This window comes from Penicillium antarcticum, assembly GCF_028974205.1.
Source record: "Penicillium antarcticum strain IBT 31339 chromosome Unknown utg000005l_segment0_segment0, whole genome shotgun sequence".
NCBI classification, from domain to species: Eukaryota; Fungi; Ascomycota; class Eurotiomycetes; order Eurotiales; family Aspergillaceae; genus Penicillium; species Penicillium antarcticum.
In genome coordinates this window covers 853,321-866,974 of record NW_026695303.1, presented here as the reverse complement: position 1 = coordinate 866,974, position 13,654 = coordinate 853,321, and the positions used below count along the sequence as shown (strand labels likewise).

Below are 13,654 nucleotides of genomic sequence, written 5' to 3'. Positions count from 1 at the left end.
TGTATGTTTATAGAAAGAGGATATACTGTACTGATATTGGGTTATTGGTGTGGCTTATCAGGTGAGTGGTGAATGTCCAGGATGTGCGGTGTGGGTCCCGCTTGACCGAGTATTTGGTGTTGGCACTTGGCACCGTATGAGATCTCACAGGGTTATTATATCACGGTAAAACTCGGTAGCTTTTTAATTGAGACCTGATCAGTGATGATGAAATAGATATACAGTCCGACCTCGATATCCTCGGCCAGTCACGTGGCATCACGGGACTATCGAGGCGGTGAGGCAGCGCAGAGAGCAGGCGGGCCTCAGCCAATCAGAAGGGCTGACGCGACCCAACGAACGGATCAACAATGAACTTCCCCCCTGTACAGCACAGACGCTCCTCCTCCACAACATTTCTGTCGACTTGTGTTTTCCTTTCGACATCTTCTCGTCCATTCCTCCATTCTTCAGGTATTCTACCCCCTCCACCACCTCCCCCGCCCCCTTCTTTGACTGACCCTCTGAATCAGACCACCGCGTTTGTTGTTTTGGGTTCCCCTCTCCTGATTTTTTAGCCTCAAAACACCAGAATCACAATGCGTGAGATTATCAGTTTGAACGGTATGTCGAGGACTCCCATCATTTCTACTCAATGTTTACCTTGATAATTTCGATGGAATGACGCGCTGACATGATTCTTCTCTATAGTCGGCCAGGCCGGTTGCCAGATCGCCAACTCCTGCTGGGAGGTAAATACCCACAATTGACCGACAAATTTCGATGATACTGACAGGCATGATTTTCTAGCTGTACTGTCTGGAGCATGGTATCCAGGTATGTTGGAATACAAATCAAACTCGTGGGGGGCGCCCAATGTCGACTCGGGCAGCCGTACCCCTATTTTCTAGAGGGGGCACTAACCATATTGATAGCCCGATGGATTCCTCACTGAGGAGCGCAAGAAGGCCGATCCCGACCACGGCTTCAGCACTTTCTTCTCTGAGACTGGTATGAAAATTGATTTTTTTTTTCCATGTTCCCCCGCGTGGGAATTTCCGTTTCTAACTTCCCCCACCAGGTCAGGGCAAGTACGTTCCCCGTACCATCTACGCCGATCTCGAGCCCAACGTTGTCGATGAGGTCCGCACCGGTACCTACCGTTCGCTCTTCCACCCTGAGCAGATGATCACTGGCAAGGAGGATGCCTCCAACAACTACGCCCGTGGTCACTACACCGTTGGTAAGGAGATGATTGATGAGGTCCTCGACCGTGTTCGTCGTGTTGCCGACTCTTGTGCCGGTCTCCAGGGATTCTTGGTCTTCCACTCCTTCGGTGGTGGTACCGGTTCCGGTTTCGGTGCTCTGCTGATGGAGCGTCTGTCCGTCGACTACGGCAAGAAGTCCAAGCTGGAGTTCTGTGTCTACCCCGCCCCTCAGAACGCTACCGCCGTTGTTGAGCCTTACAACTCCATCCTGACCACCCACACCACCCTGGAGCACTCCGACTGCTCCTTCATGGTTGACAACGAGGCTATCTACGATATCTGCCGCCGTAACCTCGGCATTGAGCGCCCCAGCTACGAGAACCTGAACCGCCTGATCGCTCAGGTTGTTTCCTCCATTACTGCTTCCCTGCGCTTCGACGGTTCCCTCAACGTCGACTTGAATGAGTTCCAGACCAACTTGGTGCCCTACCCCCGTATCCACTTCCCTCTGGTCGCCTACTCTCCCATCATCTCCGCCGACAAGGCCGCCCACGAGGCCCACTCGGTCACCGAGATCACCTCCAACTGCTTCGAGCCCCACAACCAGATGGTCAAGTGTGACCCCCGTAACGGCAAGTACATGGCCACCTGTCTGCTCTACCGTGGTGATGTCGTCCCCAAGGACGCCCACGCCGCTGTTGCCACACTCAAGACCAAGCGCACCATCCAGTTCGTCGACTGGTGCCCTACTGGATTCAAGCTCGGTATCTGCTACCAGCCTCCCCAGCAGGTCCCCAACGGCGACCTCGCCAATCTCAACCGTGCTGTGTAAGTTTTTTCGTCCTGCCATTTTCTTCAATTGTTGATGCTAATCCATACATAGCTGCATGCTGTCCAACACCACCGCTATCGCCGAGGCCTGGTCCGCTCTCGACCACAAGTTCGACCTCATGTACTCCAAGCGTGCCTTCGTCCACTGGTACGTTGGTGAGGGTATGGAGGAGGGTGAGTTCTCCGAGGCCCGTGAGGATCTCGCTGCTCTCGAGCGTGACTACGAGGAGGTTGCCTCCGATTCCCTCGAAGGTGACGAGGAGCTGGAGCCCGAGTACTAGATTAGGGATGTTTTGTGACCGACTTTGTGGCTCTTGGCTATTTGACTTGTACGCGTTGGTTTGGGGACCAATGCTAGGTTTTTAAGTTTGGTCTTCTTCCCGCGTCTATCGGGCTGTTTGCAAATAGATGGGAACATAAGTTTTGCTGCCGATGATTTTCTGGCTTTGTTGTTCGATATATCTTTAATATCCCTGAAGCAGCGATGAAATTTCCCCCGTTCCATCCTCGTAGCGGGATTTTGCGATTGTACTTACTTTGGTATCCTCGTCGTTCTTTCAATGTATCCTTCGTATGACTATTTTATCAATCGTCAGTTTCAGCCGGCCCCGGTCCCGGTTGACTTGACTGTTCCCCTTGCTCTTGTATTTTCCCGGCTTCCAGGATCCGTTGCTGTTCCAGAAACAAGGGGGTCTGATTGTAGATCTATATATCTGCCCTGCATCGGGACCGCATACTACTGTCGCTGGTGTCAGCGTAACTGACGTCTGTGGATCGGTCCTATATTGGAGCTATCCCCTGGATACGGCGGCATTTGGTATTCTAGTAAGTGCATCTGGTGTTTATTTCTGTAAATTTTGATAGACACTATCTATATGATGTGTTGGGTATGTTCGAACTGTGTTTCAGTGCTAATTTAGTCCTGGTTGTCTTTCAATGGTGAGTTCTCGACTCACCTAGGATATATATTCTGAATTGCTACCAAGGATCTACCTTTCTTCACTTATATCAAGATACCTTATATCAATCATTTTGCTCAATCTTTGATTTTTTAAGCCCCGCAAATTCATCTGATTTCACTTCGTGTTGTCACTATCTGCTGGGGTGCTATTTGTAAGAGTTTGGTTCAAGTATATAGATGCGCGTCATGCACAGCAGATCAGGGCAACCACCAACTTGGCAGAATGGCAGACAAAGGTATATTGGAATGGTGAGCCTTGACAAGTCAAAGATATAGCTTAAACAAAGCAAAATCAAATATAATCCCCAATATTATTGCAGTCAATCTTGGAATGGGCGCTAAAGTTAACTGACCGCCTTTGGGACCCCAGGAACCCTCCTTACGACATCGACTCCAGCCTCTCTCCCCATTCCTCCTGAAGTCTATTTCCTCCTTGGAGCTTGGGATTTATCTATATTCCCTGCCCTCACCCTCCCAGATCTCGCGCTTAGTTCATGTCCCATCACATTCACTAAGCTGACGGTACCCCGTGTCTCCTTGACCTCCAGGCCCCCAACGATAGTGAACTCATTGGAAGGAGGGGAGTTAAGCTCCTCCTAGGACACAGCAATGGCTGATACTTGTGAGTACACTTCCACATGCCCAGCCAGACCTCCAAGCAATGGCAAAAGAGCTTCGGTGCTTCTCAGGAGAAGTCCCGCCGGCCTCCGCCATGGTCAACCCGCCCCCCTCCCCTTCCCTTCCTTTCATATGCACCTGTTCCCTTTGCGCAACGCCGTGGGTCTAACTTGTCTGCTGTAGCACAACGGCATCCGAACCTCAATCTCACGCCGGAGGAAAAGCGAGTCTTTTATCAGCTTTTCCAGGCGGCCGATACTACCAACCTCGGCGTTATCACTGGCGAAATCGCCGTTCCGTTCTTCGAGAAGACGCACCTATCGCCGGATACACTTGGATTGGTATGTGGGCGTTACAAGTTTGCTGAATCTCATGCAGAGCTTCGTTGCTAATTACATTGGACGCAGATATGGCAAATTGCAGATAAAGAGAACAGGGGTCTCCTGACTCCGTCCGGCTTTGGCATTGTTCTACGACTTATTGGACATGCGCAAGCTGGTCGGGCCCCCTCAGATGAATTGGCTTTGCAAAGTGAGTAATTATACCTTTTGGAGAGTTGGAATACTGATTCTGGATTTGTTGTATAGCTGGTCCTTTGCCGCGCTTTGATGGCATCGTCGTCGATGCTTCCGCTCCGATTCCTGAATCTGGCACCATTAGCCCCCCGCCTGGTGCTGGCCCGCCTATTCGAGTCCCGCCTCTGCAGCCTGATGATGCTAATAAGTTCGTCTCGCTGTTTGAGAAGTCAGATGTCAACAATGGCGTGATCTCAGGTACGTCGTCCTTCAATGTTGCGAATGTTGGGCATTTCTAACATACCCATTTCAATTTATAGGCGAAATCGCGAAACAGATCTTTGAGCGCGCCCGCCTTCCAAATGAGGTCCTGGGTCGTATTTGGTTCTTGTCGGACACCAAGCAGCGCGGCGCCTTGGATGCCACTGAGTTCACCATTGCCATGCATCTCCTCACTTCATATAAATCCGGCGCTCTGCGCGGCATCCCCGCGACCCTGCCACCCGGTCTTTACGAAGCCGCATCTCGACGAGGATCTGCTCGCGGATCTTTTGGCGCAAGACCCGAGGTTCCTCCCGTCCCTGCCATACCTAAACAATTCACGGGCCCCCAGCGAACCGCCAGCCCCATGAGTGCGACCAACCGCCCGCCGTTTGGAGGTATTTCTGCCCAGGTTACCGGAAGCGACTGGTTGATCACTCCTCAGGAGAAGGCGCACTTCGACACCATCTTCGAGACCGTCGACACAGGTAAGGTCGGAACGATCACTGGCGACCAAGCTGTTGGCTTCTTCATGAAGGCTCAGCTCCCCGAGGAGACTCTTGCTCAGATCTGGGACCTTGCGGATATCGATGCAGACGGCCAGCTCAGCCGGGAGGAGTTTGCCGTGGCTATGTACCTGGTCAGATTGCAACGAAGCGGCAAGGAGCCACTTCCTCAAGTTGTTCCGCCTGCCCTGATTCCACCCAACATGCGCCGTCAGGCACCGGTGCCACCACCCATGGCAGCCCCTACTCCTCCTCCGGCGCCCACACCTGCAGTAAGATCTGCAGCCGATGACTTGTTTGGACTTGATTCTCCCGTGCAGCCGTTTGCCCAGCCTCAAATGCCCCAGTCTACGGGAGGCTCCAACCCCGCATTCCACACTCCTGGCTCGCCTAGCTCTAGAGCGTCTCCTCAGACCGCTTCAAACACATTCAAGCCTTTTATTCCTAGTTCGTCATTCGGCCAGAGTCTGCAGCCCCAGATGACCGGTGCATCTGCAGGCACACCCACAGTTCGATCCCCCCCACCTCCATCGGACGATCTCCTTGGCGATAATGACCCCGAGGAGACAAACAAGCTGAACCAGGAGACTACTGAGCTCGCGAACCTGTCAAACCAGATTGGTACTCTCGCCAAGGAAATGCACAACGTACAGGAGAAGCGAACTTCTGCTGAGCAGAACATTACCCAGTCTTCCCAGCAGAAGCGCGACTTTGAGGCACGCCTTGCCCAAGCGCGGTCGATGTATGAGCAAGAAGTCACTAACTTCAAGGCACTTGAGGAGCGTCTCAAAGCTTCCAAGGCGGAGACCGAGAAGCTGCAGCAGCAATATGCACTTATCGAGGGCAGCCGTCAAGACTTGCACAACCAATATACCAACGTCTCGACAGCTTTGGCTTCTGACCAGCAGGAGAATAATAGCCTGAAGGAGAAGATCCGCCAGGCTAATGCCCAGGTTGCGCAGCTTAAGCCTGCGCTGGAGAAGGCTCGCTCTGATGCTCGTCAGCAGAAGGGCCTGGTTGCAATCAACAAGAAGCAGTTGTCAACCGTTGAGGGCGAACGGGACAAGATTCAGGGTGAAATTGACGAAGTTGGAAGAGAAACTCCCCTGTCTGTTGATGACGTGACTCCTGTCCACAGCGTGCCGGAGGTGGCCAGCCCTGCTGTATCATCCACCAGCCAGAACACGAATCCTTTTTTCCGACGAACGGACAGTGCAAATGAACAGGCCCGCTCGCCTAATGTTTCCAACGACCAGCAAAAGGCATTCGACAGCCTTTTTGGCCAGACATTCGCACCCTCTGCTGCTGGCGCACCGCCCACTTCATTCCGCTCCGAGTCCCCGCTGACCACAGCTAAATCTCCTGTGACTTCCGGTGTGCCGACTCCATCAGTCTCTCCACCTCCTGGAGCCCTGCCCGGATCATTCCCCGGCGCCTTGTCTGAGCCCCCACCGCCGAGCCAGTCTCGACAGCTCACCCCGAACTTCCTGCAGTTCAACGACACCCAGTCTTTGACTTCGTCGACCATGGTCTCCCCTCCCGGAAGTCGCTTTGGCGGCGGCCCTGAGACATCTGGTTTTGGTACTCCTTCTCAGGCTACCAGTGATCAAGGCGCCCCATCTGTGACGGAGTCTAGTGACTATAGCCGTGCACCAAACTCCACCGTTGAAGGAACCCCGGCTAGATCTCCATTCGAGGAGGTACCAGATGCCTCGAAATTTCCCGAGGTCCCTGTATTATCGACTGAGCAACCCGAAACTGCCACATCTCCTACCACCGAGGAGCAAGCTCAGGGTAGCAAAGACTTGAGTTTCGATGAGTTATTTGGAAGTAAGGCTCACAAGCGGTCAGAGTCTCAGCAGGGAAATGACTTTGAGGAGGCTTTCGCCTCTATGAAGCAAGGACCCGGAGCTGAGAAGACGAACGGTGCCGCCTCAGCTGGCCCTTCTGAGTTCCCTCCAATCCAGGAGCTTCACCACGATGATGACGATGATGAAAGCTCCGACGACGAAGGTCCCTTTGGATTCGATGACAATTTCACCCCTGCAGTGCCTAAGAAGGAGACCCACCAGGACTCCATCGACGCCGCTCAGTTGGCTGCTTTCCCTGCACCTGGAGCGTCTGTCCCTTCGTCCCAGCCTCCAAGCGCTGAGGCTCAGCAGAGTCCCCCTGGCTATGAGACACCCAAGGAAGACAGCATTCACCTTCCTCCTCAGTTCGATGGTCTCTTGCCCGAACGTGCTGATCCTACTGCTTTCCCTGATGCGCCTCATTCAGTCGACCACACCACTGGAGCACCAGTTGTCGCTAATGAGTCCGCACATGACGCTCCCGCAGAGACTGTAATTCCAGCCGGAGGAGCGAAGGTGGGAGGACCAGACTTTGACGCAGCTTTCGCTGGAATGAACCTTGCACCCGCGACTGAAGCAGATGATGATGATGATGAACCGGAAACCCAAGCCAAGAACACAAATGACTTTGATTTCTCCTTTGACTCCCCAGCCCAGAAGCAACACACAGGCTCAGGTGATGTTGGCCAGGCCGGTTCATCCGACTTCTTCTCTTTTGACAACAACGTCCACGCCTCAACCCCTCAACCCGCTCTATCAACAGCTGGAGGCGATGCCCAGCCCGCTGCGCACGAGTGGGACGCGCTTTTTGCCCCCCTTGACAACGCCAAGGCATCCACCGGCGAAGAATCCGCCGAGGATAAGTCCAAGCAGCCCGGATGGGCCCTCAACACCGACTCTGGCGAGGATGACCTGATACTCCAGCGTCTGACTGGCATGGGCTTCACACGCGACGAATCCCTCGATGCCCTCGAGAAGTTCGACTACAACCTTGACAAGGTGATTAATCTACTACACTTTTGAATGAGCATTGCTGACTTTATCCCAGGCTGCGGATCACTTGACCTCGAGAACTTGATCATGACCCACTTTCACCTTTCTTTCCTACTGCACATATCTCACCCACATACTCTGCTTTTACCACTGTCTTTCATGAGCCCCCCACTGGACCTGATGACCCACAAGCGGGGGCCCTCTTGCATCGATATTTCCCTTTTTGACTCCAGCGCTGTGTATATCGCTTGTCTCTTTCCTGTTTACATTGGATCTTTGGGTGCGCCGCCAATCTGCCCAGAACAAGGATTTCTTGTGTTTTACTTGTGTAGTGTAGTTAACGATAATCCATAATCGAGTTTACAGTAATCAGCTTTCTCTCATCGTACTACAGCAGGGACATAAGTCCTTTCCCACCCCTTTATATGATCTAATCGATTGACCCGAAGCACCCGGAAATGGGCGAAAAGAGGCGAAAAAAGAGAGGATAAGTTAGGGACCAAATAATGCATGAAATGGTACACTCCTTTCGAGGATTTCGCAAAGGAATTGGCTAGTACTGCATCGTGATGCTTCATAGTAAGTTGTAGGGCTGAAAAGACCAAAGACCCGCCTAGGGCCAGATTAAGCTTTGACCCTGCGAGCCTAAGACTGCAAACTTCCGACATCTCCTAACGTCATGCAGAAACTATAGCACACCATGAAAAAAGTCCAAGGGAAGCCGCCCCGCCGGTACGGGTTCGCATGCCTAATCTGCTGACGGCGGAAAATCAAATGCGACGGCAAGAAACCGAACTGTGCGAACTGTCTTAAAGCAAAGGAACTCTGCAACTACAAAGAAAGTTCCATTTACAATGTGCATCTGGTTCAACGGCTTCATCAGTCTAAGCGTCGTGTTGTATAGACTTTTAATGAGGAGAAGAATTTGGGGAGTGAGGATTCGCCGCTTGGGAAACTTGCGTATTTTAGTGTTGGTGAACACGGCACGGTATGTCTTCTTGCATGTGCCTTCATATTTCTGCATCGGTTTCCCGTTCAGTGTCATACCGAATTTCTTTACTTGTGCTTCTATACTTGGTGTACAAGGTATTGATATTTTGATATTGCAGCTTTATGGTGCCACGTCAAGGTTCCATCCTCTGGACCCTGTTGAAAGAAAAAAAAAAAAAACCCTTAGCGCAAGTTCCCAGTGCTGAAGGCCAGGAGTGCAAGGCCAGTGAAAATTATCATCGCAAATGCCTCTCCTTTAATGCCCGATTTGAGGAGTCCTTGGAGAAGGCTGCTCTTAATAATATTCAGCAATATACTGATGCTGATCTGGATGCGTGCAAGACATTTTTGCAGATCTATTGGACGTGGCAGGCACAGCAGCAGAATTGTGTCTATCGCTGGCGTAAGTCAGCTTTGTTGCTCAGTTGAGAAGATATGTGCTGACTTGCAGGCTTCTATCGCGATTTAGCATTGGGTGGCCCCTGCTTCTCACCATTCCTTTGAACGCGTCTTCGCACACGCATCTCGTCATACTAAAGATGGCAATCCGAAGCTTGCTAGCCTAGAAAGGGGAAAGCATTTTATGCACAAGGCGAAGCAGCTCTTGCTCGTTGAGAGGAGCAGGACAAGCCCAGTATTTGAACTAACCGAGGACTCTTGATTCTTGGCGGTCGACAATGTGCCATCGAAAAAGGCAGTGAAGGCTGGCTCTATACTGGAATGGTTTGTATCTTTGACTAGAAGACGAGCTCCTCAAAATGACATTGTTAGGCCAATCGCATGATTACAGATATCGGACTCCACTTCTATAGACGGAATTTAGACGGATTAGGTGGTCCTGAACCCGATGACTTGGGAATGCGAAAGCTTCTATATTCTATCGCTTATACTTGAAATAAGTATGTATTGCTGTGTGAATAGGAACCCAGATGCTCACAGTTGCTATCTTCAGGCCTCTACGCCCATGTCTGGGGCGCCCTCTTTCAATCCCAGATCTTCCATTCCTCCCCGATAGTCTGTGTAAGTTTGCATGTATTTTTACTCTTCATCTACTGCATACCTTTTCTAGACAATGGTTGTCTACAGTGCGTATTCTTTCCATTTTCCATTTCGCCAAGGCTCGGAGATCGAGAAGCTCGGGGAACATCAGACAACGTTGAAGCCGACGGGGATTTTCTCTTTTCTCGGACTTACCCATTTCAGCTTGATTTCCCCTTTCGGAACGTCCCGAGCCCTGCCAAGGTCATCTATACAACTTTGCAGACTATATAACTCCTTGACAAGGTTTTCGCTTCAGATGGGGATATTTAAAGACAACCTATTACCATCGTCAATTTTAATACATCCCAAATATCTCAAGCTTCTTCTTTTCCACTGATACACAATGAGCAACACGGAAAAGGCCTTGGAATCCTCAGAAGACTCCAGAACAACAGAGGTGCCAACCAAACCATCTTTTCCCGAAGGAGGTATCAAAGGTTGGCTTACAGTGCTAAGTGGCTGGTGTGTGATGTTCAACACATTTGGATATATCAATGCTTTTGGGTAAGTCCGCCAACAAGTTCGTTGAGTGGTGGTTCATACTAAAACACCCAACAGAATCTACGAATCGTACTACAAAGTCACATTTCTCAGCAATCAAAGTGAATCAAACATTGCATGGATCGGTTCCCTCCAAGCCTTCTTCATGTTCTCCGGTGGCCTAATTTCCGGCCCGATGATGGATCGCTACGGTCCAAAGGTATGTACACTGTATACGTACATCTCATCCATACGAACAAACAATCTGACTGTTATATGAAGGTCATCCTAATTCCATGCTCAATACTCTTCGTCGCCTCCGTCATGCTCACCTCCCTCTGCACCGAATACTACCAATTCATCCTAGCGCAAGGCGTCCTCGGCGGCCTCACAAACGGCCTGACATATACCCCAGCCGTGACAGCCATAAACCAATACTTCTTCCAAAAACGACCAATCGCAATGGGCATTGCGTCTAGTGGATCCTCCCTGGCAGGCGTGATCTTCCCTATTGCCTTGAATCGCATGCTCAACAAATCAAGCCTTGGATTCGGGTGGTCCGTTCGCGTTTTGGGATTTCTAATGCTGGCATTGAGTATCATCTCCTGTGCTGTTATCACATCGAATGCGCCTAAGAGGAAGAGTGGGGCTCCGTTCTTGCTTGCTGCTTGGAAACAACCGGAGTATTACTTGCAGATTTCGGGATTGTTCTTGGTCTTTTGGGGTCTTTTTGTTCCGTTCTTTTATATCCCTGAGTATGCGGAGTCTATTGGTCTCAGCATTGACATGTCCTTTTATCTCATTGCAATTTTGAATGCGGGATCCCTCTTCGGCCGACTTTCTGGTGGAGCATTGGCGAATCGGATTGGGCGATTCAATACTTTGACTGGTGCCTCGATTGTCTGCGCGATTCTGATATTTTGTTGGCTGAGAGTTACATCCCAGGGTGGAATGGTTGCGTTTTCGGTGTTGTTTGGGTTCTTTTCTGGAACCGTTATTGGTCTATTTCCAGCTACCATTGCTATGACTGCGAGCAAGCCCAATGAGATTGGCTCGTATATGGGAATGGCATTAGGAGTATTGAGTATCTCTACGCTTACTGGGACGCCCATCTCCGGAGCTATGATCAATAGCTATGGGTCATATCACCCTGCTATCATTTTCGCTGGGGTGGCGACTATTGTTGGAGGCGCCATTATTTTCGGGGCTCGAGCCGTTTTTGCGGGAGCCAAAATCGCCGCTTGAAAGGGGTTTATGGGGAAACTTATGTAATAGTTGATAGTAATTAGATTATAAACAGCCTCTCTTCGTGCTTTATTAGCCGAGGATGATTTAGCCAGTTAGCCAGTTGAGTGGTTCGAGTTCCAGGCAACTCAATTCCTATACTTCCCGAGGTACTTTGGTATTCTTTCAGGGGCGATCTTGGTTGCTCGATATACCTCAAACTCTATACGCTCAATTTGTGGGGCTGAGTAGGCATCACAATATTATACGCTGCTGCCTGAAGCAAGAAGACAGCACCCTCATGTGCTACGTGTGTGTTGGACCCTGAATGGAGAATTCAGCAGCCAATCGGTGTTTGTTAACGTCCGCCAAGCTTCGAGCAAAATGCTTGGCCTGTAGTTAATTTGGTATGCAAAAGTTGAGCCATTTTGGGTCGAATGTCTCCCACATCGGGAAGTCAAAATTAAAATAGAAGAACCGAAAGGACCAAGGAAGCAATTCGTAAATGTCAGACTAACCAATGTAACTGTACTTTTTCCCAAGTTGTGGTCAAAAGCTGAGCCGCACCCCAGGTCTGTGAAACACAGGCATATACTTAGGCCCTGGTCAGCGCCCTTCAACACCTCGACTTCTCCAACTTCATTGGCACCGCCTCGTCACTCTTTCCATCTGTGCCATCGTCACTCCTGATGCACCAGGAAACCGCCACCGAAACCCTCCTCCCCGGCAACATATTGTTAGGAACAAACGCAAACATGCAGCATTCACCCCGGACACACCATGTGGCCCTCAAAGAGAAAGAACTAGGCCCAATCTCCATCCTGGCCCCCTTCTCAGCCCTCATAATATCCATAACGCTAGTGATATTCTTCCTAATGCGCTTCTACATTTTGGAAAACTTCCTCATCCGCCGCGCCTACGGGTCAATCTACACCGAAATGAGCGAGCTCAACCGCCGCGGCTTCATCAACCACCACATCGCCGGTTTCACCAAAATCATCATTTTCATCGTGGCCGCATACCCGTTCATCTGCATTACCTTCGGCAAAGCCACCTTCCAAACTGCCTATGCCCCCGGCTCGGGAGTCACTCTGGGTGATATCCTCGTTGTTGTGGCGCAGATGCTGATCGCGATGTATATCTTTGAGTTGATCTACCGGGTTCAATTGTCTCCTGTTGCTGTCATGCATCATATCGGGACCATCCTTATTGGGCAGACGGCTGTGGCTATCAGTTTGAGATCTGTCCGGGAACCGGATGCCGATATTGAGTTCGTGCTTTGCACTGTCTGGGGTATGCCTACTTTTCATCGCTGTGATAGCTGTTGTTCATGACAGGGGAATTGACAACTGCGTTAGGTGCCTTCGATATCATCTCCGAATTCTTCCCTCACATCGCTATCATCCTCTACCGCGTCTTTCCTAAACGCCACCATTTCCTCAGTCGGGTCTTTCTCCTCTCCTGCTTTTCAACCGCTTTCGGGACACTCTCTGAGACTGTGGTGACCATGTGGCTGTTTGGCTCATTATGGAGTCGGTGGAGACTCGCGTTCAAGGTTGTGACACCACTTCTGCATATTGCGTTTTCGGCTGCGCAGATCCATGGTAGTCTTGTCTTCTGGCGCATGTATCGAAGGCAACAGAGATGCATGAAGGATCGGGCCAATGAGCGGGAGGAAGAGCAGGTTCTTGATGCGAAGTTGTTTGAGGCTGTGAAGCCCTGCGATGGTAGGTTATCATGCTGGGATAACGGGGTCGAATAATTCACTGGAAATGTTCCAGGTCGACTCTATTACTTCCATCGTGCGATCATCTCGACGTGACATCTGAGAGCTGTGGATATTTGGGTTATGTTCTTTTTCTCATTGATTACGATGTATCTTCCTTTTTGCATCTCATTATCTACAATTTAGACCAGAAATTCTTTTTAGTTCCATGCCGTTATTGAAATCATAGGCGCATTTCTCATAGAGCCCAACCTGTGGAATAGATTGAGAGGAAGCCGAGGTACAGCGTTTATACCAACAGCCTGTGCAGAAGACCTACAGAAACCGATAGAGAAAACTACAAAAGGAGAGAAAAGGGTAAAATGCTTGAGTTTTCTGGCTCAGCGCCAAGTCTATGAATACTAGCTAAATATGCAGAAACCCTTCTGAGGGGTCTTCAGTTCACGCAATCCTTCCTTTCCTTTCCGTACC

At 50.6% G+C, this 13,654-nt stretch overlaps 4 protein-coding genes across 4 annotated transcripts; all 4 read left to right on the top strand.

Moving 5' to 3' along the window:
• Positions 1–578: 578 nt before the first annotated feature.
• On the top strand, positions 579–2,299 carry N7508_004983 (tubulin alpha chain; the record flags this gene model as incomplete). The annotated part of the gene is made up of 6 exons (XM_058463049.1): positions 579–603; positions 691–731; positions 790–816; positions 915–990; positions 1,061–2,015; positions 2,071–2,299. The coding sequence occupies 6 exons, from the start codon at positions 579–581 to the stop codon at positions 2,297–2,299; spliced, it is 1,353 nt and encodes a 450-aa protein (XP_058319527.1).
• A 1,318-nt stretch (positions 2,300–3,617) lies between these two features.
• Positions 3,618–7,807, top strand: N7508_004982 (EF hand domain protein; the record flags this gene model as incomplete). Its single annotated transcript, XM_058463048.1, has 5 exons — positions 3,618–3,938; positions 4,005–4,128; positions 4,185–4,370; positions 4,433–7,728; positions 7,778–7,807. The coding sequence occupies 5 exons, from the start codon at positions 3,618–3,620 to the stop codon at positions 7,805–7,807; spliced, it is 3,957 nt and encodes a 1,318-aa protein (XP_058319526.1).
• Positions 7,808–10,096: 2,289 nt separating this feature from the next.
• On the top strand, positions 10,097–11,478 carry N7508_004981 (MCT family MFS transporter; the record flags this gene model as incomplete). Its single annotated transcript, XM_058463047.1, has 3 exons — positions 10,097–10,257; positions 10,312–10,453; positions 10,516–11,478. The coding sequence occupies 3 exons, from the start codon at positions 10,097–10,099 to the stop codon at positions 11,476–11,478; spliced, it is 1,266 nt and encodes a 421-aa protein (XP_058319525.1).
• Positions 11,479–12,212: 734 nt separating this feature from the next.
• N7508_004980 (uncharacterized protein) lies at positions 12,213–13,219 on the top strand (the record flags this gene model as incomplete). The annotated part of the gene is made up of 2 exons (XM_058463046.1): positions 12,213–12,750; positions 12,816–13,219. 2 exons carry the CDS (start codon positions 12,213–12,215, stop codon positions 13,217–13,219), a joined length of 942 nt encoding a protein of 313 aa, XP_058319524.1.
• Between the last annotated feature and the right edge of the window lie 435 nt (positions 13,220–13,654).